The sequence below is a fragment of the Talpa occidentalis genome, unplaced genomic scaffold, assembly GCF_014898055.3.
Source record: "Talpa occidentalis isolate TD23 unplaced genomic scaffold, MPIMG_talOcc4v2.1 talOcc4.13, whole genome shotgun sequence".
Taxonomy (NCBI): Eukaryota; Metazoa; Chordata; class Mammalia; order Eulipotyphla; family Talpidae; genus Talpa; species Talpa occidentalis.
This window is the reverse complement of record NW_023601322.1, coordinates 32314205-32338513: the sequence shown is the minus strand read 5'-3', so window position 1 is coordinate 32338513 and position 24309 is coordinate 32314205. Positions and strand designations below refer to the sequence as shown.

General features: G+C 38.5%; 1 protein-coding gene across 1 annotated transcript in view; it reads left to right on the top strand.

The window, feature by feature from the left end:
- The first annotated feature begins 9299 nt into the window (after nt 1–9299).
- RNF125 (ring finger protein 125) overlaps nt 9300–24309 on the top strand; it is a 32458-nt gene continuing 17448 nt past the window's right edge. The window contains exons 1-2 of the mRNA XM_037508689.2: nt 9300–9737; nt 22421–22574. Coding sequence (XP_037364586.1) covers nt 9574–9737; nt 22421–22574 — 318 coding nt within the window. The 5' untranslated portion in view covers nt 9300–9573. The remainder of the gene's footprint in view (nt 9738–22420; nt 22575–24309) is intronic.

The window sequence follows — 24309 nt, the reverse complement described above, 5'->3', positions numbered from 1 at the left end:
AAATACCCTGTCAACAACATAAAAAGTGGGAGGGGGTTTCTGCTTCTTTGTTTGAATAAGTTGTATATCACTGATACCATGAGAAACAGTCTTTGCTAGGGCCCATGGGGGTGAGACTGAGTAGGGCAACTTCCTCCACTGTGGAGGTCAGCGGTTCTGAGATACAGTGTCTCGGTGCTGCATTGCCATATTGATTTACTGTGAACCATTTTTTTTTCCACAGGAGATTTGACAACAGCAGAATCATTAGCAGCATCTCCTTGAAAGCCATCTGGCATTGATTTTTCCACTGCTTCCTGAAGAAGGACTCCCCGAGGTCTAAATTGAAGGAAACAATGATTCTTCTCTTACCTCTGCAACTGCTGACCTAGAATCACCTGATTTTTCTATATTCACTTTGATAACACAGAAACAAGCTGCAAAGAGGGCACCGCTATCCTGTGGAAGACCATTATTTCTGAGTTAAACTTATATATGAACTTTAAATTTTTGTTTAGTTTTTCATAACTTGTTATAACTTTTATGATTAAATGCACTTACCCCATAGTAAATGTTATTTTTATATTACTCTAACATGAAAATTGCTCCATAGAAAGTCTACTTATGCTTTATATAACTGCTACTCCATAAATCAGTTTTTGACCAAACTTTTGGCTATTCATGGAGTTCCAGATGAGTCTTTGAAACAAATCTAATAAAGCGGTATGTTCAATCTCTTGAGCTGATTAGTTTATATAGTACAGTTAGCAATTGTAAATATGAAGTTAAAATATAAGGCAAACTTAGACCTTTTTATTTGTATTTATGTGGGGTCATCTTTGATTAGGCTTTCATATAAAAAAATCAATAGCTTCAAATTTGACAGACTGTTTTGATTTGTTTCTAATCACAAAGTTACTCTTACACAAAGTGGATAACCAGTTTATTGGAAGGAAAGGCAGGTTTTGTTTTTTTTTTTAAGATTTATTTATATAAGAACTGGGTACAGTCAGAAGTGCGGGAGGGTAAGAGAATTCACTAGAGCCAGAGAGGGGAACAGAACAGGCAGAATGACGAAATACACTGCTGAGGGGAGCAGCGTGCGCGGCAGGAGAGGTCTGCTGCGCCATGTGGGACCCTCGCTGGCAGCCGAGGATCGAACTAGTGCTGCAGAGGCTGCGGGCAGACTTGCAGCCCAGTGCTCAACCACTGTGCCACCAGGGAGGCCCAGGAAAGGCAGTTTTATATTGGGATCAATAGAAGAAGAAAATTGGCCAATGCAATGCATTATAGCAATATATACACACCAAAAGATAATCATGGCATTTTTCTTAACTTGTTGGATTCAGTTGCCCAATACAATAAAGAAGAATTTATGGATTTAAGTTATTATCTTGGTCTGATCTTTTATATACTCTTGGATATACTGCTTTTAATGAAATTTTATATAAGACCAGTGCTCTAACCCCTGAGCTATAGGATCTTGTGTTTAATGAAATTTTTATTACCAGTGATGAAATAGTTTCGGTATATTGCATTGAAGTTGGATAAATGCTATACTTTGAACAATCCTGGTTGAAGCCTTCAAATTAAACTTAACTGGGCCTCCCTGGTGGTGCAAGGGGATAAGACACAACCCAAGCTATTTGCAGCCACTGCAGCATGAGTTTGATCCCTGATCAGAGAGATACCCACATGGCACAGCAGACCTCTCCTGTCTCACCTGCTGCTCCCCTCAGCAGTGTATTTCAATTGATCAGCCTGTTCTGTTCCCCACTCTGTCTTTGGTGAATCCTCTCATTTTCTGCACCTCTGGCCTGTACCCCAGTTCTTGTATGCAAAAATAAATAAATCTTAAAAAAAAGTAAACTTAACTCCAGTGCCCGTTGATCCAAAACATCTTATTTCAACATTCATTGCCAATCACAAAGGGACATAGAAAGATCCTCATGTAGCCATCAACTCATCTAACCTGGCCAGAGACCAACTGTGAGATACTTTTGTATACCTAGCATGGCATCTAGGAAGTACAGGTTTCCTGTATTATTTTATGGATTTGGTAATTCAGAGTGCTAAACTTTTAATACATTAAGGAAAACCAGAAGCATAAACAGAATAGACTCAGTCCTACCTATGTATTTGATGACATTAATGGAAAAATTGGCAATGTGGACCTGTAATGCTTGCATAGTAGTCAGAAGTATAGATTCAGGATGACACGCCATGCAGCACCTGACCCATGAGTGTGAATCTAGTTTTGTCCGCAGTCTGTGATTCATACATGGACTATGACTCTCTACCGTGAGCCACTTGTCCTATTGCTTATATAAAAGACCAAAAAATATATAAACTGGAGGGGGAGAGGGGTGTAGGGAAAGAACCAAACATTACACAAAATGTATTTGCTCTAGCACTGCCTCATAAACAATAGTTGTTTAGTTCAACATCTGAGGGCACCACAACTCTTTCACATAGTGCAATTGATAGGGAATTTGATGTAATTTGATGTAATGTCAGAAAATGATACTAACAACCCTTAATGCTATAGTATTAAGAGAAGTTGCTTTTTTAAATTTGAGACACAGAAAAATAGCTCTTATCACTAATCTTCCCAGAAATTTTTGCATAAGATTCATATACTAGTTGTTGCCATGCCAGATCATTGAAATTTAACTACCACCATATTTCTGTGTCTGTTTTTCAAAGTGTGGGGACATAGTCTAGAAATAAACCATGTGTGAAGACTATTTATATGCTTGAGTCTTCCATTTATAGAATGGGAGTAATAAAATTTACATCTCCTTTATTCCAGGTCCATCTTTAACAGTATATGATATTTTGAGTTACCTATGTTGTGCCTAAAAAATATCAAGTCTGCCTATTTTTAACATATCCTGTATTATTTTATGGATTTGGGAATTCAGAGTGCTAAACTTTTAAGAAAAGGGAAATCAGATGCATAAACAGAATAGACTCAGTCCTACCTATTTATTTGATGACATTAATGGAAAAAAATTGTAATGTGGACCTACAATGCTTGCATAGTTGTCAAAAGTATAGACTCAAGGGTCAAACATGTGATATCAAACTCTGTTTTGGGCCTCTCTGGTGGCACAGGGGTTAAAGATTCAGTGCTATCAATTTATCACCAGCCACTGTGGCATGAGTTTGATCCCCAGCCAGGGAGCTACCCCCCTGAGGTGCAACAGTCCTCTCCTGTCTTGCCCACTGTTCCCCTCAACAGTATGTTTCAATAGATCTGCCTGTTCTGTTCTCCACTCTGTCTCTGGTGAATCCTCTCACCCCCTGCACCTGTGGCCTACACACCAGTTCTTGTATGCATAAATAAATAAAATAAATCTTTAAAAAAAAAAAAAACCCAACTCTGTTTCTACCACATAAAACATAAAAAAAACCCAACAACTCTTCTACTACATTGGACAAGTTCCTTTAGCTCTCTGAGCCTCAATTTTGAAAAGGAAATAAAAAAGCAATGTGTTGTTATCAACATTAACCTATAGGGGACCTCTCTGGTGGTGCAAGGGCTTAAGCACAGTGCTGTGAAGCTATTGCCAGCCACTGCAGCGCGAATTCGATCCCTAGGAAGCTAACCCACATGGCGCAGCAGACATCTCCTGTCTCACGCACTGCTCCCCTCAGCAGTGTATTTCAGTCAGTCTTCTGTTCCCCACTCTGTCTCTGGCGAATCCTCTTACCCTCCCCCACCACCTCTGGCCTATACCCCAGTTCTTGTATGCATAAGTAAATAAATCTTTAAAAAACAAAAACAGGGCCTCCGTGGTGGCGCAGCGGTTGAGTGCTGGGCTGCCAAGCTGCCCGCAGCCTCTGCAGCGCCGGTTGGTTCCATCCCTGCCCCCGGTGAGTGTCCCACATGGCACGCAGACCTCTCCTGCCGCGCGCTGCTCCCCTCAGCAGGGTATTTCTTCCGTCTTCCTGTTCTGTTCTCCGCTCTGGCTCTGGTGAATTCTCTCACCCTCCCGCACTTCTGACTGTACCCAGTGCTTATATAGCTAAATAAATAAATCTTTTTTTAAAAAAAACCATTATCCTTTATATTTATATAAATGTACATATACATGTGGTTTAATTGCTATAATACTGACATACATACATATCCATATGTGTACATACACATGGAGTATAATCAGTCAAAATAACATGTTATTTATTATTATTATCTGCTAGTTTAGAGAAATCCTCCATGATATATTTTTTTACCTTCCCTAGGTAAGATGACATAATTATCTATATAATTTATTGATAATGGCAGCACAAAAAGCTATCACATTTTTTGAAATTAAATCCTAAAGCATTGAACCTCTCTTTTGTGATAAAAGATGACTAGGTGTAGAGGCCTCCCGGGTGGCACAGCCAATTGAGCGCATTGCTGTGAAGCTGTCCCACAGCCTCTGCAGTGTGGGTTCAACTCCCCGCTGGCAAGGGAGATACCCACATGGCGGGGCAGATCTCTCCTGTCTCACCCGCTGCTCCCCTCAGCAGCGTTTTCGGTTGTCTGCCTGTTCTGCTCCCTGCTCTCTCCCTGGTGAATTCTCTCACCCTCCCATGCCTGTGGCCTATACCCCAGTTTTTGTATAAATAAATAAATCTTTAAAAAAAAAACATGACTAGGTGTAGGTAATGGAAGATTATCTAGCTGAAACTATAAAATTATTGGTATTATGAAAAATCACAAAAAATATGCAATTAGTCATGTACTATTTTGTTATAGCATTTCTAGTTTTATCTTTAACTACTATTTAAGCAATTGATCATTATTTACCTGAAATAATCTCCAAATAGATTATAACTCTTAGAAATAAGATTGGTGCTTTCCAGGTACTGAATGGCTTGATTTTTCTTTCAAGTATATCAACTTGAAATGTTGAACAATTTAGTATGAATACTTTCACCTCATTGGGAATCAGTTTACTTATTTGCAAGATCAGAGAATTGGGTCATATGCCTTCTATGACCCTTCCCAATTCTAAGCATGCCATGATTTCATGTCCCGTGAAGCAAAACAAGCCAAATTGCATTTGGTTCAAACATCATTCAGTTGTGCTTCCCACTGAGAGTTACAGAATATTCAGTGAGTAATTCCTGCAGTAAGAGCACATGCTTGAGGATATGCTGTAACATACTGTCCACAGTTGCAATGAATTGTAATGACCAGAATGATAGTTATCTCTGAAAAGCTATCTGGGAAACTTACCAGTAGACAGCAATGAAACTGGTCAAAAACTGAAGATAATATTCCTGTTTGAAAAACCAATTATGCTGCAGCCAAGGCAGAAGATCCAATTCTGACTGCCCTCCTCACATGAACTCATAACTCCTTTATTCAGAATATTTATAATATTGTCCTCCTTTAAGAAGAGAACAGTGTCTCACTTTTTTAAAAGATGTATTTATTTATGCATACAAGGACTGCGGTACAGGCCAGATGTGTGGGGGGTGAGAGGATTCACCAAAGACAGAGTGGGGAACAGAACAGGCAGGCTGATTGAAATACACTGCTTAGGGGAGCAGCAGGCAAGACAGGAGAGGTCTGCTGTGCCATGTGGGTAGCTCCCTGGCTGGCGGGGGATCAAACTCTTGCTGCAGAGGCTACAGGTAGCTTCATAGTGCTGTGCTTAACCCCTGGAGCCACCAGGGAGGCCCCAGTGTCTCATTTTATTGTCAAATAACACTTCAGATTGTGGATACATGCTAAACACTATTCTCAGATGTTTGTATTACTGTATATTACTATGAATCCTTACTACTCTCCATAGGTACATAGATAGGTATTTTTAAAATTATCTTTGTAAATTCAGAACTACATATGCTTCAGGGTCAGGGTATTCACCAGTGTAATGTCATGTAGTATCAAGGAAGAAAGCTCAAGGTCATGGACAGATTACAGTAGGAATGAATGCAACTCTCTCCTGGCACTTGACATCTCTACAATTGTCAAAGTAACCTGATCTATTGTTTTCCCATCAGTAGAACTACACTTTTTAAAACCTTGGTGTCACAATCTACTGCAGGCTATTATAATGCAGCTTCCTTAGCTCCCCCTTGGCCCACTAAATCAAACTAGCTTGGAATGGGGCCATTGTAATAAGCTTATCAGGTGATTCTGATACTAAAATTTGAGAACCCTTGACATAAACAGAGTGACTTGTAAAAATTACAGGTCTGACCTTGTCACTCTTCTATCTTAACTCCTAATTAGTGCCACGAAACCACAGAAGCAAGTTAAAAAATTTCAACCTGTCAGATACAGCTCTCATGATCTCACCTCTCCCTTGATCTCTGGTGTTTTCTCTTTTCATACTCACTAAGTGCATAAAATCCTAACTACAAGGAACTGTTCCTAGAGTCTCCAAATAGAGCATACTGCTTCTTGCTACTTTGTCTGTGTTCACTGGGTCCCCTCTATCTGAAATGCTCTGCCTTTCTTTCATTCAAAGTTCCTTTTATCTAGAATGTTCTTTCTTTCCCTTTCCTTTCATTGCATCCCTCTGATCTGAGTTAGCACAGCTCTTCCTCGGTGTAGAACTCTGTCATTCTTCTTATATTCACTTATAAATGCCATGTTGTCTTCATAGCTGCGAGGTCATGAAGAGTCTTGAGGACACAGGATAAATACATCAGTGACTTTAGTTGTAAGCAACAGAACTCAATTCTAAATGAATTAATCAAAAAAAAAAAGGAAGATTGGTAAAATGATGCAATTAGGAGATTAAAAAAGAGTGTATCAACTAAGCCAAGAAATGCAAGCACCAAGGAAGCTGTAGGTCACAGCACTCCTACTCATACCAGGGGCAGGTAATAGGGATTAAAAGGAGACGCTAGGTTCAGCAGTTCCACCAACGTCCTGTAGAATGATAAAAGGGAAATTCCTCCAAAGGAAGAGTATATGGTGCTCTTATAGAAGATGAAGAGATGCTTGTCAGATAAAAACAGCTGTTCACACCCTTGAGTCTTGTTTCTGATTATCTAGCAAGGAACTTGACACCAATTAGGCTTTCAATGAACATTTGCAGAATGAATGAGGTTAAAGAGACAATTAACAGAACTGTTGAGCTAACTCAACTGTCTACCTCTGGACTACTTTTCCATATTAGGTAACACATATCCTAATTAAATATCATGATTTATTAAAGCATTTCAGTTGAATTTCTACTCCCTGACACCAAAGGTATCCTAACTCATTATAATTGTTGAAGGAACAGGCCTTTATAGATTATGTTAAAGATTTGGAATTTAATCCTGAGGGTTATGGAAAGCCATCGAAGTGTTTTAAGCACAGAGTGACATAAGATAGTTATCTTTCAAAAGGTCACTTTAGTTGCAATAAGGAAAATAGGTTGGACAGTGGTAATGGTGGATGCAGGTGGAGCAGATACAATCTACTGCAACAGGTAACACACACACAAAAAAAAAATGCAGTGATTTAAAATAAGTAGTAGCTGGCCGAAGGGATAGAGAAAAATGAAACAATTCAAGAAATTCTGAGAGATATATTGAAGGCAGATTGTAATTATTATTGTGATTAATTCAATGTGAAAGTGGAAAAGGAAGAAATCAAGGATGGTGCCCACATATCTGGACTGAACCACTATGCAGATTGCAGTGTCATTTAATAAGAGAGGGATCACCAACTAGAAATGGGCAGATGGATGGCAACTATAATAATTTCATTACTGGACCTATTGAGAAGAATGTGCTTGAAGCAAACAGGTGGTTGTAAACAGTCAGTAAAGTAAGTAAACAGTCAATCACTTGAATAGCTTAGAATAGAGATAAAGACTTGAAAGTCTTTGGTACCTAGAGTGTAAGAGAACCTATGGATTTTTTGAGATACTTAGGGAGAGAGTGAGGAATAAGAAGGAAACATATCACAATAATTAAGAAATAGAGACATGAAATGCAACAAATTGGGTCAAGAAATTAACCTTAAAGAGGATATAAGACAGGCATTGAGAGTCATATAAGATCAACAGAGGGTTTTTATTTTTCTTCTAAAGATAAGAATGGTTATTTTTCCTTCACTCTCACATCAAATTCAATAGCAGACTCTTTTAGGACTTTCTCCTAAATATCTCCCAAATCTAATCCATCCATCTCTTACATTCTAGCCAGATAACTGCAGTTCTTGTCAATATCATTCTCACTTGGACTAATTCAGTAAACTCCTAATTGGTTTTTCTGCATGCATACTTTATATGTTTTTGTTTTTTCAAAACCACACACCAGTCTGAATAAATCAAACCATGGCACCTGGAATAAAAACCAGACTCTTGGCCTGTAAGCTATGATATGATCAAACTGTCTTCTGCCTCATCTCACTCCCCTGCACCCCAATTGCAACAGCTCACCACAGCATCTTTCTGTTCTTTGTTCCTGCCTCATTCACTGTTCCCAAAAGTTAGTGAGCTTTTCCCTAAATCTTTGCATAGTAGATTCATTTCCATTATTCATGATTCTGCTCAAATGTAACCTCATCCAAAAAGTGTTCTTTGTCCTTCTCCTCTGACTCTGTTCTCACTGTGTTATCTTCTTGATGGTTCTTATCCCAAATAATTTTGTTTCTTTATTTCTTGATTACTTATATTTTCTCATTAAAAGTAAAGTCTGGGGGAAATTGAGTAAAATTTATGGTATTATGCATTTTCTGTATTGTTGCATGTGTGTATTATGTATCATTTCTGAATAAGCTGTAATTATCTCAAAGTAGATGTAGGTGTGTTTTCAGTAAGTTCTGTGATTTGTCAGCTTGTTGGGAACTGTGTCCATATCACGAGACCAAGTCTGGTATGCAACAGACACTAAAGAAATCTTATTAAATGCATAAATTAATAAGCAATATATTAGGTTAAAAGAGGATAGGGGAGGGAATACAAGCAACAGCAGGAAATCCTGAGGCAAGGGAACTGGGAACCATGGGTCCTAGAATCCCTGTCCTAGAGCTTAAATTTGAATCCAGGTCTCTAGAACTCCTACTGTCCCACTTCACCTCTGCATTAATGGAGTACCGATTATTTAAACGAAGTAGCAATGGACAATCTTAGGAAACGCTCATAACTCATCTTTGTAGCTGTTATGATTACAACAGTGCAGAACTGATCGGACCATGACTTTAGAAGTGGGTGTTCTCTGATTCCGGGAAAGCATGACCAGATTCACACTTTCCTTAACTTGAGACAGTTGGGAAGAGGAGTGTGTGCGAATGCCAGGAAGGTTCATTGGCCGCTCAGGTCCTCTCCTCTGCAGTTGAGGTATCGGGTTTCAATCCTACCATGACCACGAGACCTTGCAGCGTGCACAGTGCGACTGCCGCCTCCTCAGTCCCTCAACCAAGGCAGCACTAGCGCAAGATAATTGCTGAAACTGGGCGGTGCACTTGCCTGCCCTAGGCAGAGGTTGGGCGCCGAAGCGGAGGCCGCTTGCAGGCTGCGCTAGCTGGGCGCGCTGGGAGGTGGCGATCACAGCTGGGCCGGGACTTCCTTCCTCCACCGCAGGACAACAAAACAACCGGCAGCAGGCTCTGAGCTCTTGGCAGCTGTCTGGGCGAGAGGCGCGGCGATGGGCTCTGTGCTGAGCAGCGAAAGCGGCAAATCCGCTCCCGCCTCAGCCACCCCGCGGGCCCTGGAACGCAGGGGGGATCCAGAGCTGCCCGTCACGTCCTTCGACTGCTCAGTGTGTCTCGAGGTGTTACACCAGCCTGTCCGGACCCGCTGTGGCCACGTGTAAGTGCCAGGGGAGCTCTGTTTGCGCGCCCACCCACTGAAGCGTGCAATGTTGGGGAAGCCGGAGGCATGGGGGGAGGGGGTGTCCAGAAACCAGAGCACAAGGAAACTGAAGCACAGGGGCATCTGGACCCATCGAGTGTGGGCCACGGGAAAAAATGCCCAGTCGGGAGGTGACGCTGCATTTCAGGAGGTGAAAATAGCAACAAGCGGGCCCTCTCCCTGTCCCCCAGCTGTCTCCTCCTGAACCCCAGGAGCTGACCGAGCCCGGGAATGGGGATCCCAGCGGCTAGACCCTGCGAAGAGCCAGGGCTTGTCAGCTGGGAGGCTGCCCTTGGCTGGAGAACCAGCACCTACCTGGGCGCACGTTTGTGGGCTCTCGTAGAGCAGTCACCCCCTGAACCCGGTTGATCGCTGGGGTGCTTTCCACTCCCCTCCCCCAAACGGGGTTCGGTTTTGTTTTGCTGACTGTGCACGTGCTCCAGAACGCCCACTAAAGCTCGTCTCTTGAGCAAACAAGGAGCTGCGCGCAGGCTGTCCTTTCTTTCCCCGCGCCCTCCTCCCTTTCTCTACACAAACATCCAGACCCCTCAAAGATCGTCCAAGTGACTTTCTATAGTCGGTTAACAACCTGTCAGGTTGAGGTCTGGAACTTGAACCTTAGCAACAAGCCCGTGAATATAGCTGTTTCAAACCGAGCTACAAAGTGACAGGAGGTTGCTAGCTGTTTCTTTTCTGTAGCTCCTTCTCCAAACCGATAGAAAAACATAGATTAAGAAGATCTCTACCTATTTAACTAAAATGCTGTTAACTCAAAGTCATGGTAATTTGTAAGAAGTTTGAAAACAAAATCCCTACATAATAATTGGCACGTCCTTAATATATGCTTAATTAGCTAGTAATGGAGTTGGATCTGTGAATTTGTGTTTTCTGTTTACGCAGAAGTTTTCTTTTTATGGACACTTGAGTGTGAGTAGGAAGGCGGGTTGTGTGGCGCGAGGGCGGAAGGCCACTTAAAGTCCTCTTTGGACTGCCGGCTGACTGTGGTCAATGAAGCTCCAAGCAATACCGCAATGGCTACTAAGTGCTTTCCACTTAACCGGGCAAAAAAGAAGTACCATATTATAAATTCAAGAGCACAAAATGTTTTTCAAAGTGGTCCTTGACACCTATAGTCTAGTGCCTGAGTACCAGTGTTTACCACCAAAAAGCCCAACAGAGAAGCAAGGAGAAAAATCTGAAGCTCACACAATGTTTAAGGGTGCCCCCGGCATTATTTTGTGGCTGTATTTTCACAACCTCTTTCAGCTTTGTACTTTAAACTAAAGGGTAACTTACCTCCTGTTTGTTTACTGATGTTGTTTTTGTTTCCCAGCTATTCACATGCAGCTCATTGACATAATACCCCAAGGCAATATGGGCGCCAAGATGATGTTGTGTAACAGGATATATTGATTAGTTCAGGACAATAATAAATACCTTTACCTACATTTACATTTATTCAGGATGATTGCATTTTAATCTGTATTAGCATTAAAACTTAAAAGTTGAGCCAAAGATACCTTTTGTAGAATTGAAATGGGCAGCTTTCCAGTTGGAAATTGTTTTCCCTGGTTTAGGTTTTGAATGCTCTAAGTTATTATTTGCTGTGTTTTTGCTTTCTTGCTAAAGGATAATATAAATTTGCAAAATGTTGTCTTTTGTTTAATCTTTTTCTTTGTTATAGTGAATAGGAAACCAGCAACTGGAAAAAATAGTCATGAAGTAATAGAACAAGGGCTGGACAAATTGCCTTCCTTCACTTTACTGTTCTTTGTTTTGACAAATCTGTGTCCATTGTTCTGGCCATGGGCAGAATTTCCATATTCCTCCTTTTGGCAAATTTACTTGGGTCTTTTCCACTTTATAAATGTTAACTAGAGTCCCTTCTGCACTGGAGATGGTGAGCGCTGTTAACACCATTTGTACTTCCTAAATGAATTACTCTTTTCCATTGAACTTAAATTGGAAAATAGAGAAATAGAAATAAAACTTCTCTATTTTATCCCATATTGAAGCTAATTTCTAAACTCTTTTGAACTAGGTTTTATGCTAATTTGGTTACACTTATTTCAAGTCAAATGCCTATTATAATGACAACAATACTTTAAATGAATATGTCTATACCACCTTTTAAATTGTGTTGCCATGTAGTAAAAACAGTGGACTTGACATAACAAGAGTTAAGATTTAATTCTGCCACTAGTAGCAATGTGACCACTACTTTGATTAATATCTTTGAATCCCAGTCTCTTCATTTGTAAAATAGGGTGAATATTGGAACTTTCATGAATTTTTAAAAAATAAAGGTTTCCCGTAATAAAGTCTCAAATATAGTTTCTATCTCCTTCAAAGTAATTCTGCAAAGCAAAAACCCATGAACAATATGTATTTATTTCTCCATTTATATTTGGAATGTAGATCTATGACATTTCCAATATGTCCCAGATAACTTTACTTTTAGTTTTGTTCTTTTTCCTCTGGTGGGCTTTAAGAAGTTCCATTTTAAAGGTTTTATCAACTTGGATTGACTTTATTAGTATCACTTTATCAGTTGTATAGATTTGGGGTAAATGCCTTCTACATCTGACTTTCTCTTAGAAAGCTGGGAGACAGTGGCGCAGCGGTTGAGCGCTGGGCTGCAAAGCTGCCCGCAGCCTCTGCAGCTCTGGTTCAATCCCCGGCAGCCAGTGAGGGTCCCACATGGCACACAGACCTCTCCTGCCACACCTGCTGCTCCCCTCAGCAGTGTATTTCGTCAGTCTGCTTGTTCTTCTCCCCACTCTGACTCTGGTGAATTTTCTCACCCTCCCGCGCTTCTGACTATACCCGGTGCTTGTATAAATAAATAAATCTTTAAATAAAATAAAATAAAACATATACCTTGTTCCTACACATGAATAGTCTTATTTAATATTTCTTAGATGAGGCTCCAAAATTTATATTCAAAAAACACACAGTTTGTATTCATTTTCTAGGCCTGTGGTAATAAACTAGCACACACTGGGGGGCTTACAGTAACACAAATGTATTATGCCTCATAGTTCTGGACACTGATTTCTATATGGGCAGGGCTGTGCTCCTTCCAAGGGCACCAGGGATGGATTAAAAAAAAAAAAAAAAAAAAGAAAGCTGGGAGAAAGGAATACATCAGATGAAATTCTTTAAGTAAAACTGTAAAAGAATCTGATTTACATGAAAAAGAAATATCCAAAGACATTTGTTGACTGATTGGATATGGTAGATACAGGGAATGGGGAAAAAATTCAAAGACAACCTCCAAAATGGTGCAGAGATAGAGGGGTAGTTTAGTTCAGGAGAAAGTTAATGTAGTCATGACTGGACTTGTTGAATGTACTGTAGTTTGCTAGGAAGAGATACAAAGGGAACTTTATCAGCTGCTGTGGGAAGAGTGGCATTGGGGAAAGATCAGAGCTGGAGCTTAATGGGGTTATCTAAAAAAGGTCAAGAGATTGGGAATATAGCTAAGCACTAACTAACTAACCTAAGTAATAACTGGAGCATATTATAAGGTACAAAGAGCCACATTTCCTTTGAACTGAGTTGGATTTAATGCTCTAAGTCACAGAATTTGCCTAATTTTGAAAATGAAACTGTTGAGGATTTTCTTAAGCGCTTTCAGATAAATGCATTAAAACATTTCTCCTGTGGTTGCATATGAACAATACAGCCTGTGCCAAATAAGTGATTCTCCAAGTGGTCTGAGAGTTTCCTGGTAAGCATTAACCCAGAAATATGCATGCTTTCATTTTTGAATGCCATATGCAATCCCAAAGGCTTTAATTTTAATCTTATCTCTTATTATTATTTATTATAAATAAGATTCTCTACTTATGTAACATCTATTATTGAGGGTTTTCCAGAGGATATCTATATCTATACCTTTTTTTTCTGAAATAAAATCTCATAGTTAGACAAAGAGTTTATTAGATAATCAAAATGAGAATTTGAACCTTGTTACCAGTCCCATGGATTTTACTCTATGAGAACTATTTCAACAACCACAATTTATACATCATTTTGAGTTCAACATGGAGCCATTGTGATTTTGGATCACAACAAATAGAGCTTGAAGGGTGCTAAGGGTTAGGTCCTATGCTCAAGCATATTGGATAACCACAGACCGCTCATAGCCAAGAACAACTGAAACCACACTGGTAAGCCACCTCAGGATTGAAATTTGACCAATGCCTGCTTAACAAACTTCAACCAGCCAGTACTGCATTGATTTTTAAAAAACTCTTTCGCATAAAACAGACTTAGCTCTGCCCCTTTTGTCTTTATAAAGACTCTCCCCTCACAGTATCTTGGGCATTTCAGTTCAAGTGCCACTTGAGTCTGAATCCCTAGTATTGCAGTCTGAAAACTTGAATAAACAGTTTGTTGTAAAACTCAAGCTGTAACCCAATTGTAACTTGACCAATTTAGTATTCTCGAAGAAAAGTTTAATCACCTTCATGATTTCTAAAAAATTCACAATGAAGATATAAAGGCTAGGTGCTCATTGTTTTAATCATCTATGTCTGGCTTCTTGGTCATTAATGGGGGTTGTAAGGTTAGTTTCTGCATGCAGCAGATGCCTGGATGGCTTTAAATTTATACAGATTCTTTCTTGCCTTCTAGTCTAGGGAGGGGATAGGTCCCAGAACATTTATAATAAAAGGGTGCAATATCTACATCTGTCTGTATGGGGGTGAGGAGACAGTGTCAGAGAGAGTCAGAGAGAGAGAGAGAGAGAGACTGGTTTTAAGGAATTGGTTTACATAGTTGAGGATGATCCCTGTACATAAAGACAGCTGATTTTAAGTTGTTAACCACAGCTACAAAGTACCTGTACCTTCCCAGCAACACTTAAATAAGTGTTTGATTAAACAGAGTACTATAACCTAGCCAAGTTAACACATAAAACTAATCATCACATCTATTGAAAAAGTTTTAAGGGTTATTAAAAAACAAAAATTAGATTATTATTAGACCTTACTAGAAGATTCTTCAGAATTCTAGAAGTCTGCTTTTTAGGCAGCCATGCACTTGTTGCTCAAGTGAGAATCCACAAAATTTTCTTTAAATTGAAGTTATTGTTCATTTAGCTTCATCGTTATCATTTTGATTTGTGGTAAACTGGATAGATCCACTGTTGTAAAGGGTGCATTTATTTATTGACCCAGCAAACATCTGCTGTGGGCTGATCATATAGACACAAATGCTCACCCTTTTGGAGCTCGCTGTCTCATGAGGAAGATGGACAATAAACAATGTTCGTGTATTCAGGATACATAGTACATTATGTGATCATGGCTGTTAATGATTAAAAAAATTAAAAAGGAAGGAGAGCGAATAGGATGTGGGGGAGTTGTAATTTTAGGATATTTTAGAGCAGTGTTTCTCAAATTATATGTTGTAAATAAACTGAGTTTTTGTTTTATCTTAATTTCCAGCCCACCACAGACCAATACTTTGTTTTTTTGTTTTTTTTTTTTTTTTTTAGAGGCATGTTTTATTTATTTATTTATTTGTTTGTTTGTTTTGTTTATACATGCACTGGGTACAGTCAGAAGCACGGGAGGGTGAGAGAATTCACCAGAGCCAGAGCAGGGAGCAGAGCAGGCAGAAGGACCGAAGTACACTGCTGAGGGGAGCAGCAGGCGGCAGGAGAGGTCTGCGCGCCATGTGGGACCCTCCTCCAGTGGCCGGGAGCAGCCGGGGATCGAACCGGCGCCTCAGAGGCCGCGGGCAGCTTCGCAACCCAGCGCTCAACCGCTGCGCCACCGGGGAGGCCCCAGACCAATACTTTGTAAATTAAAAATATATTGTGGAAAGATGAAATTTTGAAATACCGAAGATAAATAAAATACAAGTCTGTGCTATAAAGATTTTTATTAGATTCCACAGACTATTTTAAGATCTTACAATTAATAGGTGTTTGGTTAATTGAATTAATAAATTACTCTAAAGATACAGTTTGAAAACTTGGGTGAACACCTCAAATGGGGACAATCACTATATTGCTAGTTCGCTGATGTTATGTTGTTATGTGTTTTGGGCTTGTGTTTTATGTGTTTTGGGCATGATCCCATGATAGTTTTTGAATTCCATTTCTTTTATAGAGTTACTTATCTATGTATTACTCAGAATTTCAGAAAGATGTAATTAAACTAGCTTGAAATTTGCTGCCTCTGGTGGTTGGACTTCTGTGCTTGATTAGCAAATACCAAAGGCAAATGAAATATTTGTGAACTATTGAATTATGTATCCTTTAACAAACAGAACCTAAAGAATGGAACAGATTCAGTTTTATGCCAAGCTTCTCTTTAGAATCTGATTATTGGTCCTCTGAACAGCAGTATTGCAGAATCTTGGACTCCACTGAAGAGCTACTGCATTGGAATGAATCTGTATTTTACCATGAGGCCTCTTTAAAATTTAAAATTAAAATTATAGCCTCTTTAAAATTTAAAAAGCACAGCCTCAGACAACCCTATTCAATAGATAGTAAAAGAGAGTAAAGTGAGGCCAGCATTTGAGATATAGTTATAGTCAACCCTCTTAAGATTTTAGGTTAAAGGAAATAAAATTGTTCTTAGAGGGTTAATTTTAAAATTACCACATGAGAGAGTAAAGAGATAGGTAAAATCTCTTAAATTTTAGAGGCTGCAAGATTTCCAGGATGGACTTTAAGTATAACCTAATTGAATATTAAACACACCAAGTGAAATCTCTGGGGGCAGTGCCAGGCAGGAGGGCTTGTGTTCTAATAATAGAGCTTGGCCAACCTGATCTGTCTTTGGAGAGGAGGGAGTGAAATGTGTGGATGTGAGTGTGCGTGTGTGTACCAGGGTATGTGTTCATCTATATTGGAATATTTTTAGCCTAAAACTCCTACTGTCATTTTTTAAATTTTATATATATTTTACATCATTCTTTTTGTACAATATATGTTTTCTCCTCTCAGGTGTAGTGTCCATATAATTTCCACCACCATTTCACCCATGCACCATCACCACTGTCCCCTGTGCTCTTTCCTCCCCTGTTTTGACCCCTCTCCCTCCCCCTCTCTTGCAGGTGTCTGATTTATAGTTGCCTGTTAATTTTGTTTTTTAATTTATTATAATTATTTTTTTTCCTGATCCCTTATTTGGTTCCCCTACATTCCTCCTATAAGTGAAACCATCCAATATTTTTCTTTTTCTTTCTGGCTTATTTCACTGAGCAAAATCTCTTCCAGTCCATCCATGTTGCTGTGAATGGCATGAGTTTATCTTTTTTGATTGCTGAGTAATATTCCACATCTTCTTGATCCAGTCACCTGTTTTTGGGCATTTGGGTTGTTTCCATAGCTTACCTATTGTAAATAGTGCTGCAATAAATATAGATAGGGATGCAGGTGTCCTTTTGAATTTATCTTTTTGTGTCCTTTAGGTAGATTCCTGGAGTGAAATTGCTGGGTCAAATGGAAGCTCAATTTTTAGTAGTTTGAGGACTCTCCACACAGCTTTCCATAGTGGTTGTACCGTTTGTCTACTGTCATTTTTAATAATAATAGCAACTTCTTTAATTTATTTACATTTCAAGCTTACCAAGACAGTTCTTGGTTTTAAATCCCCTCCATATTGGTATATCCATAGTGAGACAGCCTCATCTCAAGAAATAAAAACTTACACGTGCCTCATTGCCAATGACAGAACCACATATGGTGACCACCCTGGATACTTTTTGCCTGTCCAGTCTTAGGTCCTTGGGCTGCCTTTATTTATCCCTTTACTCTTTAAATCTACTCTTCTTAGGGTTCAGTCCTACCTCTGAAGATTGGATATATACTTTTTTCATGGTGACCTCAACCATCCTTTCTGCATTTCCGCCAATACTTTGCTGTATGGATAATTACTTAATTTAGGGAAATGGAAAAGGTTAATAAATAACCAATGGAAGAGTAGGGTAATTATGTTTTTAGCTACTTTCAAAATTTTTAGAGTCATCATCTAGATCTGATTGATTTCTTTGGGAGCTGCAAGTGTTGTAAATTAATTTGCTGGGTGAGTGAGTACCCTACAGTAGGAGAATGTGAGTACAAAGTTGTAGGAGACCAGTTTTTTAAGATAAGTGAGAAATTTGGGTTCATGTGTGAAACTGTAAAGATTTTAAAGCAATGGCAACTCATTTAGAATTTTTGATAATGTTAATTGTGGTGATTTGCATTGCACCTAAAAACAATGCAGCTGACTTCCATGGTCAACTTTTTATCTTTCCCCTGAATTTTCCCCATTCTAATCATGCCATTAGGAGTCATTGTTCTTAATCTTATGGAAGATGTTGGGGAGCAGATGTGGGAATCCCTTATCTCCTTAGGTTTTTATCTGCTTCAATCTCTTAGGTTTGTTCAGTAAGTAGGACACAGTAGTCTTATTCATGGGATGTTGGGCCCCACCCAGAAAAGTATTCTTTGGATGATTCCTCATAACTATTAATGATTAATCTCAATTTATTGACCAGTTACTGTGTAGCTACTATGTGCCTCAGACTGTGTGGGAAGGAGGCGAAGTTCATGAATCTGAATGGAGCTGTTCTGTGAATAATTCCATGGTCTTTGCAGGCACATTGTTGTTACTGAGTCACTGCTTTTGTTTTTTTCAGTTTATTGAGGTGCTAATTTACTATTCACACAAAGTATACAAGTTGATGAATTCTGGTAATTAGATACCATAGATATGCAAGATCTCAGGCAGTTATATTTCTCTGAAATGTTCCCTTGAAACTTCTGCAGTCAACCCCTCCCCTCCACCCAAATCCATTGCCCCAGGCAAGCCTATCTGCTTGTTGTCACTGTATTTTGGAATCATGTGGTAACTAGTCTTTTGTGTTTGTCTTTATTCATGTAGCATAATGGTGCATATATCAATATTTGTTATTTTAAGTTGTAAGTCCTAAGTTATTTTAAGTTGTTTAGTCCTGGGCTAAACCTGGATACTTACAAAATCTGCTATTTTGCTACTCTAAGGCTCCAGTTTCTCTTGCAATAGACTTAAAACTGAGGTGCTCACTGTAGATCTTGTTCCTCTGTAACCTGTTCTTTACACAAGACCCAGAGTGACCTATATAATGCAAATCAAATTGTGTCAGCTTCCTGCTTAAAACCCTCAATGCTTCCCCACTCCTCTCAACTGTAGCTAGATGATAAGTCCCCGTTACTTTCCCCTCTCTCACTTATTTCTAACTACTCTCCTCTGGACACCTTGGACACTTCAATCACCCTGGCTTACGTACGACAAGATGATACTTGTCTTTGTACCATTTGTTTTCTGTTTGGAAAACCATCCCCATGTCTTTCCAAGACTGGTGCAATTATTCAAGTTATTTTTGCAGGGACCAGTCATCTAATTGCTCCATCTACCCCACCCAGTCTATTTTTATTGTCAACGATTTTATTCTTTCAAAGTATATTAGTTGGTGGTCTATTTGTTTACCTGCTTATTTCCTGTCTTCCTATTCTAGAACTCTGAGAGCAGCCATATTAACGTTGTCACAGTTTCATCTCTGGCATGTACAGTGTTTCCTATTATGAGAACTTCTGCCCTTGAATGGATGCTTATGTCCACAAAATAACTGATCTTTCTAAAAACAACAAAAATTCATTTTTGTAAATTTTGTGTTTTCTCACTTTTGGCCTTTTAAGTATATTTCAAATCACCTGTGCTCTTTAAATTTAATTAAACAATTATAAATGCAATGATTGCCTTAAAAAGATTTTTAAATATTTTTCTCTTTAAATCACATTATATTAAAAATGTCAGATATCTCATCCGTCAAATATTTTCCTTGTTAGTTTTTCAACTAGATTTTCACAGAAGAAAATTTAAATCATAGAAAGTTTCATATGATTAAGTAAAGAAATGTTAATTTTTGTAAGTATGGAACGATTAAGTAAGAGAAATTAATTTTCCCCAAGATTTTATTATGTAAAATTTCAAACATATAGTTAAGCTGAAAGATTTGTGCAGTGAACACCCATATATCCATTACTAGATTCTATTAATATAATTGTTAATTTTTCTGTAGCTGCATCTGTCTCTTAATTTACCACATACCTTTCCATTTATCAATCCATCTTATTTTTTGAAGCATATCAGAGTAGGCTGCAAGTATTACCACACTCTATCCCTTCTCATATCAGCATGCATAATATCAACTAGAGTTCAATATTTTTTAAGATAAATTACACATAGTGAAATGCATAAATGTAGGTATGTTTAGCCCAGCCCCTATCAAGATATAGAATATTTTCATTACCCCAGAAAGCTTTCTTATGACCCTTCCCAGCCAATCCCCATCCATATGCCCACATAGGCAACCATTATTATGATTATTTTCCTGCCATATGTCAGTTTTCAGTATTCTACAACTTTATATAAGTGGAATTATATGTGTTGTATTTGACTTCTTTCAATCAGTATGTCTTTGGAATTTATCCATGTTGTGGCAAGTATCAGCAATTTGTTTTTTTTTATTCATTGTGTCGTATTCTATTGTTGGAATATGACATGATACAATTTGTTTATTTTCTCACTGATGAACAGTTGGGTAATTTCCAGTTTGGAGATATTGTGAAAATATTCTTTATGAATATTCTTGTACAAATGGATATGTTTTCATTTTTCTTGAGTAGATACATAGGCTTGGCAGAACCACAGCTGTTATATTAGAAATGTTAATTATGAGTTGAGCATTTGGACCATTTGTAATACATAACCTTAAGGACTACACTTTGAGAACCAATTCTTAAAGACTTAAATAAATGCAACTTCTGATCACCTGAGGCAAAAATGAACTGTAAGAGAGGACTTAGGTTTCTTGATTCCAAAGCTGTTGCCTTTCCAACTGGAACAGCTGTGTTGGAGGAAAGAAAGATTACTGAATTGGGTCAGAAAAACCAAGTGTAAGACCAACTAAGTTCAGGCACTTTCAATAGCCGTGACCTTACAGAAATAACTTAATCTCTTTGAACCTTAATTTCCTCATCTATGAATATAGATAATGATTTTCCTTAGGGTGTTGTTGAGGTTAATAGAACTGAGATATGTGTAGTGTTTTTCAAAAATTGCAAAAAAAAAAAAAGTGTGTAAGTTAAAAATTAAGTCAGAAACAACAACAATAACAAAAACACTTAGAAAAAAGTGGTGGGGACCTAAGAAGATTTGGGGCCAGGCTGTTGCTGAATGAGTCTTTATAGCACCCTTTTTAGTGTTCAGCTTCTAGACAGAGGGTCTGCTTGTTCTGTCTTACATCAGGGGCTCTCACCTTCAACTAGGGATTGTGGACACCTTGATTGGAGTCCCACCAGATCGTACCTGATATAATAGGTATGTTTCCTGCAGAATAAAATCAGGATGATATTCAAGAGGAATGGGAAATGGATGCTGGGCAGGCATAAACATCAGGTAAATGCCTCAAGGACTGTAATAACATCAGCATCCTTAGTGTGGTTATCATAATTTTATAACAGATGCTGAAGTGTGGGTATTTTAAAGAATCGATAATGGCTAATATTATTGGGAGTTCGTTTAGCATACATATAATATGTGGTTTTCTTAGTATTTAGTGTTTAGTCAAATTATTAAAAGTTTAACTTTTGCTCCAAATTAATAATCCCAAACAGATAGTCTATGCTGAGTAGTTTTAAGAGTTATCAGATCTAAAATGCTTTTTTTTACTTCCCTATGTGTTTTGCCTCCAACAGTTCCTATAAATAGCCCAAGATATTCTGTAAATTCTATTGTGTTAATATTTTATTATAATTATCTTTAAATAAGTCAGATAATATATTTTTTGACTTAGAGGACATTCCTAATAGTAATTATATTGATGAGATAATTTTCCATGTCTGGTGGTGGCCTTGAAATTATTTTATAAATAATTATTATGTGTCTAGTATTTTTACTTTCTCAACTTGATCTTTTCTTCTCTAACACACAGAATCCCACAGAGCAAATGATTGTACTTTCCCAAAAACTTTTAGGTAAGCTAGGATGAAAGAAAACGAACACAATAGATATCTTTTGAGTTATAGTTTTACTCTACTTATAGGAATGTTATTTCACCACTTTGTATTCTTTTGTTTAAATGCATATAGTGCATGGGGTAAGAATGTGTGACCCCAAAGAAGTCTCACTGGGATGATGAGAGATTTTTGGACAGGTATAGGGTGCCAAATGGATTTTTTTTTTAAGTTTTATTTTAAAGATATATTTATTTTTGTACAAGAGCAGGGGTACAGGCCAGAGGCGCAGGAGTGTGAGAGGATTCACCAGAGACAGAGAGGGCAACAGAACAGGCAGACTGACTGAAATACACTGCTGAGGGGAGCAGAGGGCATGACTGAAGAGGTCTGCCGCACCATGTGGGATTCTTGCTGGCCAGCATGGATTGAACCCGCACTACAGAGGCTGAGGACAGCTTCACAGCCCGTCGCTCAACCCGCTGCACCACCCGGGAGGCCCCAAATGGATTTTTAATTTGATAGTGTAATTCTCATGTACAACATCTCATTAAAATACAGTTTTCATAAAATTTACAGTGTGACTCCTTTATACCGTTTAAGAAAAGTGACAGTCTTGCTTTGTTTCTGGTAGATTCTGCCGCTCCTGTATTGCTACCAGTCTAAAGAATAACAAGTGGACCTGTCCTTATTGCCGAGCATATCTTCCTTCAGAAGGAGTTCCAGCAACTGATGTGGCCAAAAGAATGAAATCGGAGTACCAGAACTGTACCGAGTGTGACACCCTGGTAGGTGACCCGCCTCTGCTTCTGGCTTCAACTTAGGCCTCTGAGAACATTATTATTTAACTGAACAAAAATATTATGCCTTTGACCTCATCCTACCCCAACTTTCTAGAGTTTATTGTCTCAGAACCCTCCTTTTTTTCCAATTTCATATATGTCAGCTGCAGTAAAATGGTCACCCAACTCCAATCATCACCTAATCTTTCAAAGGCTTTCATCAGCAGGCTCCATTTCCTCTCTTCTCATTATTCCTGTGACTTCCATTCCTGCTACTCAGTTCCTGCAGACCGCCAATAAAGAGCTTTATTATCTAATCTAGCAGCATAATTCCATCTATATTATTCTGGGCTTTGCAGCATCCTCCTCTATTGACAGTTTTCCTTCTTTGATAACCTACTAGCCTCATTAGTTCATGTGAGGTCTTGGAAGCCATGCAAAAGATTCTTGATTTTATCCTAAATGCAAATAAGTGAGTCTTTAGAATCAGTATAAACTTGGGAGTGCAATAATCGGGCTTATATTTTTAAGCTATTGCTCTCGCATGAGCTCAGAGGATGATTTTGGAGGGACCCAAACAGGTCTGGTGAATTCAGTTCGGTGGCTGTTATGATGGGTCAAGTTAGGAAGGATGAGAGAAAGAGAGAGGAGAGATTGATTAGAGGTAGTTTTCAAAGTGTGTTTAGAAAACAAAACACAACCAAAAAAAAGAGTATTTGAGAGAGAGAGTGAACTGCAGGAAATGCTTAAGTGACTGGATGTGGGGGTGAGTGAGAGCAAAGTGTCATAAATGCCTCCAGGTTTCTGACATGAGTAGGTGAAGTTATTAATATGGGGTACAGATCTGGAGAATTCAGAATTAAGTATTAGCTCTATTAAGTTTGATCTACTAAGGGGAGACTATGAAGATAACACCAATCTAGAGATCAAGAGATTATGTACTGGAGATCTAATGTTCTTCAGAGAACATATCTTGATTATTTGTCTAAATTATGCTGACTACATTTTCTCTTAGCACTCTGCTTTCCTGTTACAGTCCTTGTAGCCATTTGTAATTGTTTTTGTGATTTTCTTCATGTCACTCATCCCCACCAAATTTAAGTTCCATGAGTGAACTTAAATGGAATTTAAGTCCTGTGCCTGTTATTGGCAGCTGTGTACCCAGCACTATGAAAAATGACTGGCACATAGTAAGTGCTTAGTGTTTGTTTCTTTTCTTTTTCCATTGAATATTTATATCTCAATAATCTATTCAAGGCTGCCTGCCTACAGAATTTATGCATGCTCTTTGGAGTCAGACATCCTGGCGTCAAACACTGATGCTCTCACTTATTTTGTGATTTGGGGCAAGTTATTAATCTAAGCTTCTGTTTTTGTTTTTGAAAAAAGAGGGGAAAGATCATATTCATGTCATGGTCAGAGGCTGGTTGTCCAGATAAATGATAAAATATCTATGACGTTTAGTACTGTTGAGAAAAAAACAAATGTTCAACATTGATAGATTTCACATTCATAATAATAGATCTTTTTTTTTTACTTTTTTTCATCATATAGATTTCAACATGTACAAAATTCAACATGTACAAAACTCATCCTATTATTCACACATCTAGTTATTTATCCCTTCTTTGGTGTTTGTCAGAACAAGAACATTTTCTCAGTTATCCTGAGTGAAAATCCCCTTCTTTTTTTTCACCCCCCATTTCTGATTATTCACAAGCATTTATTTTCCCTGTGAGTT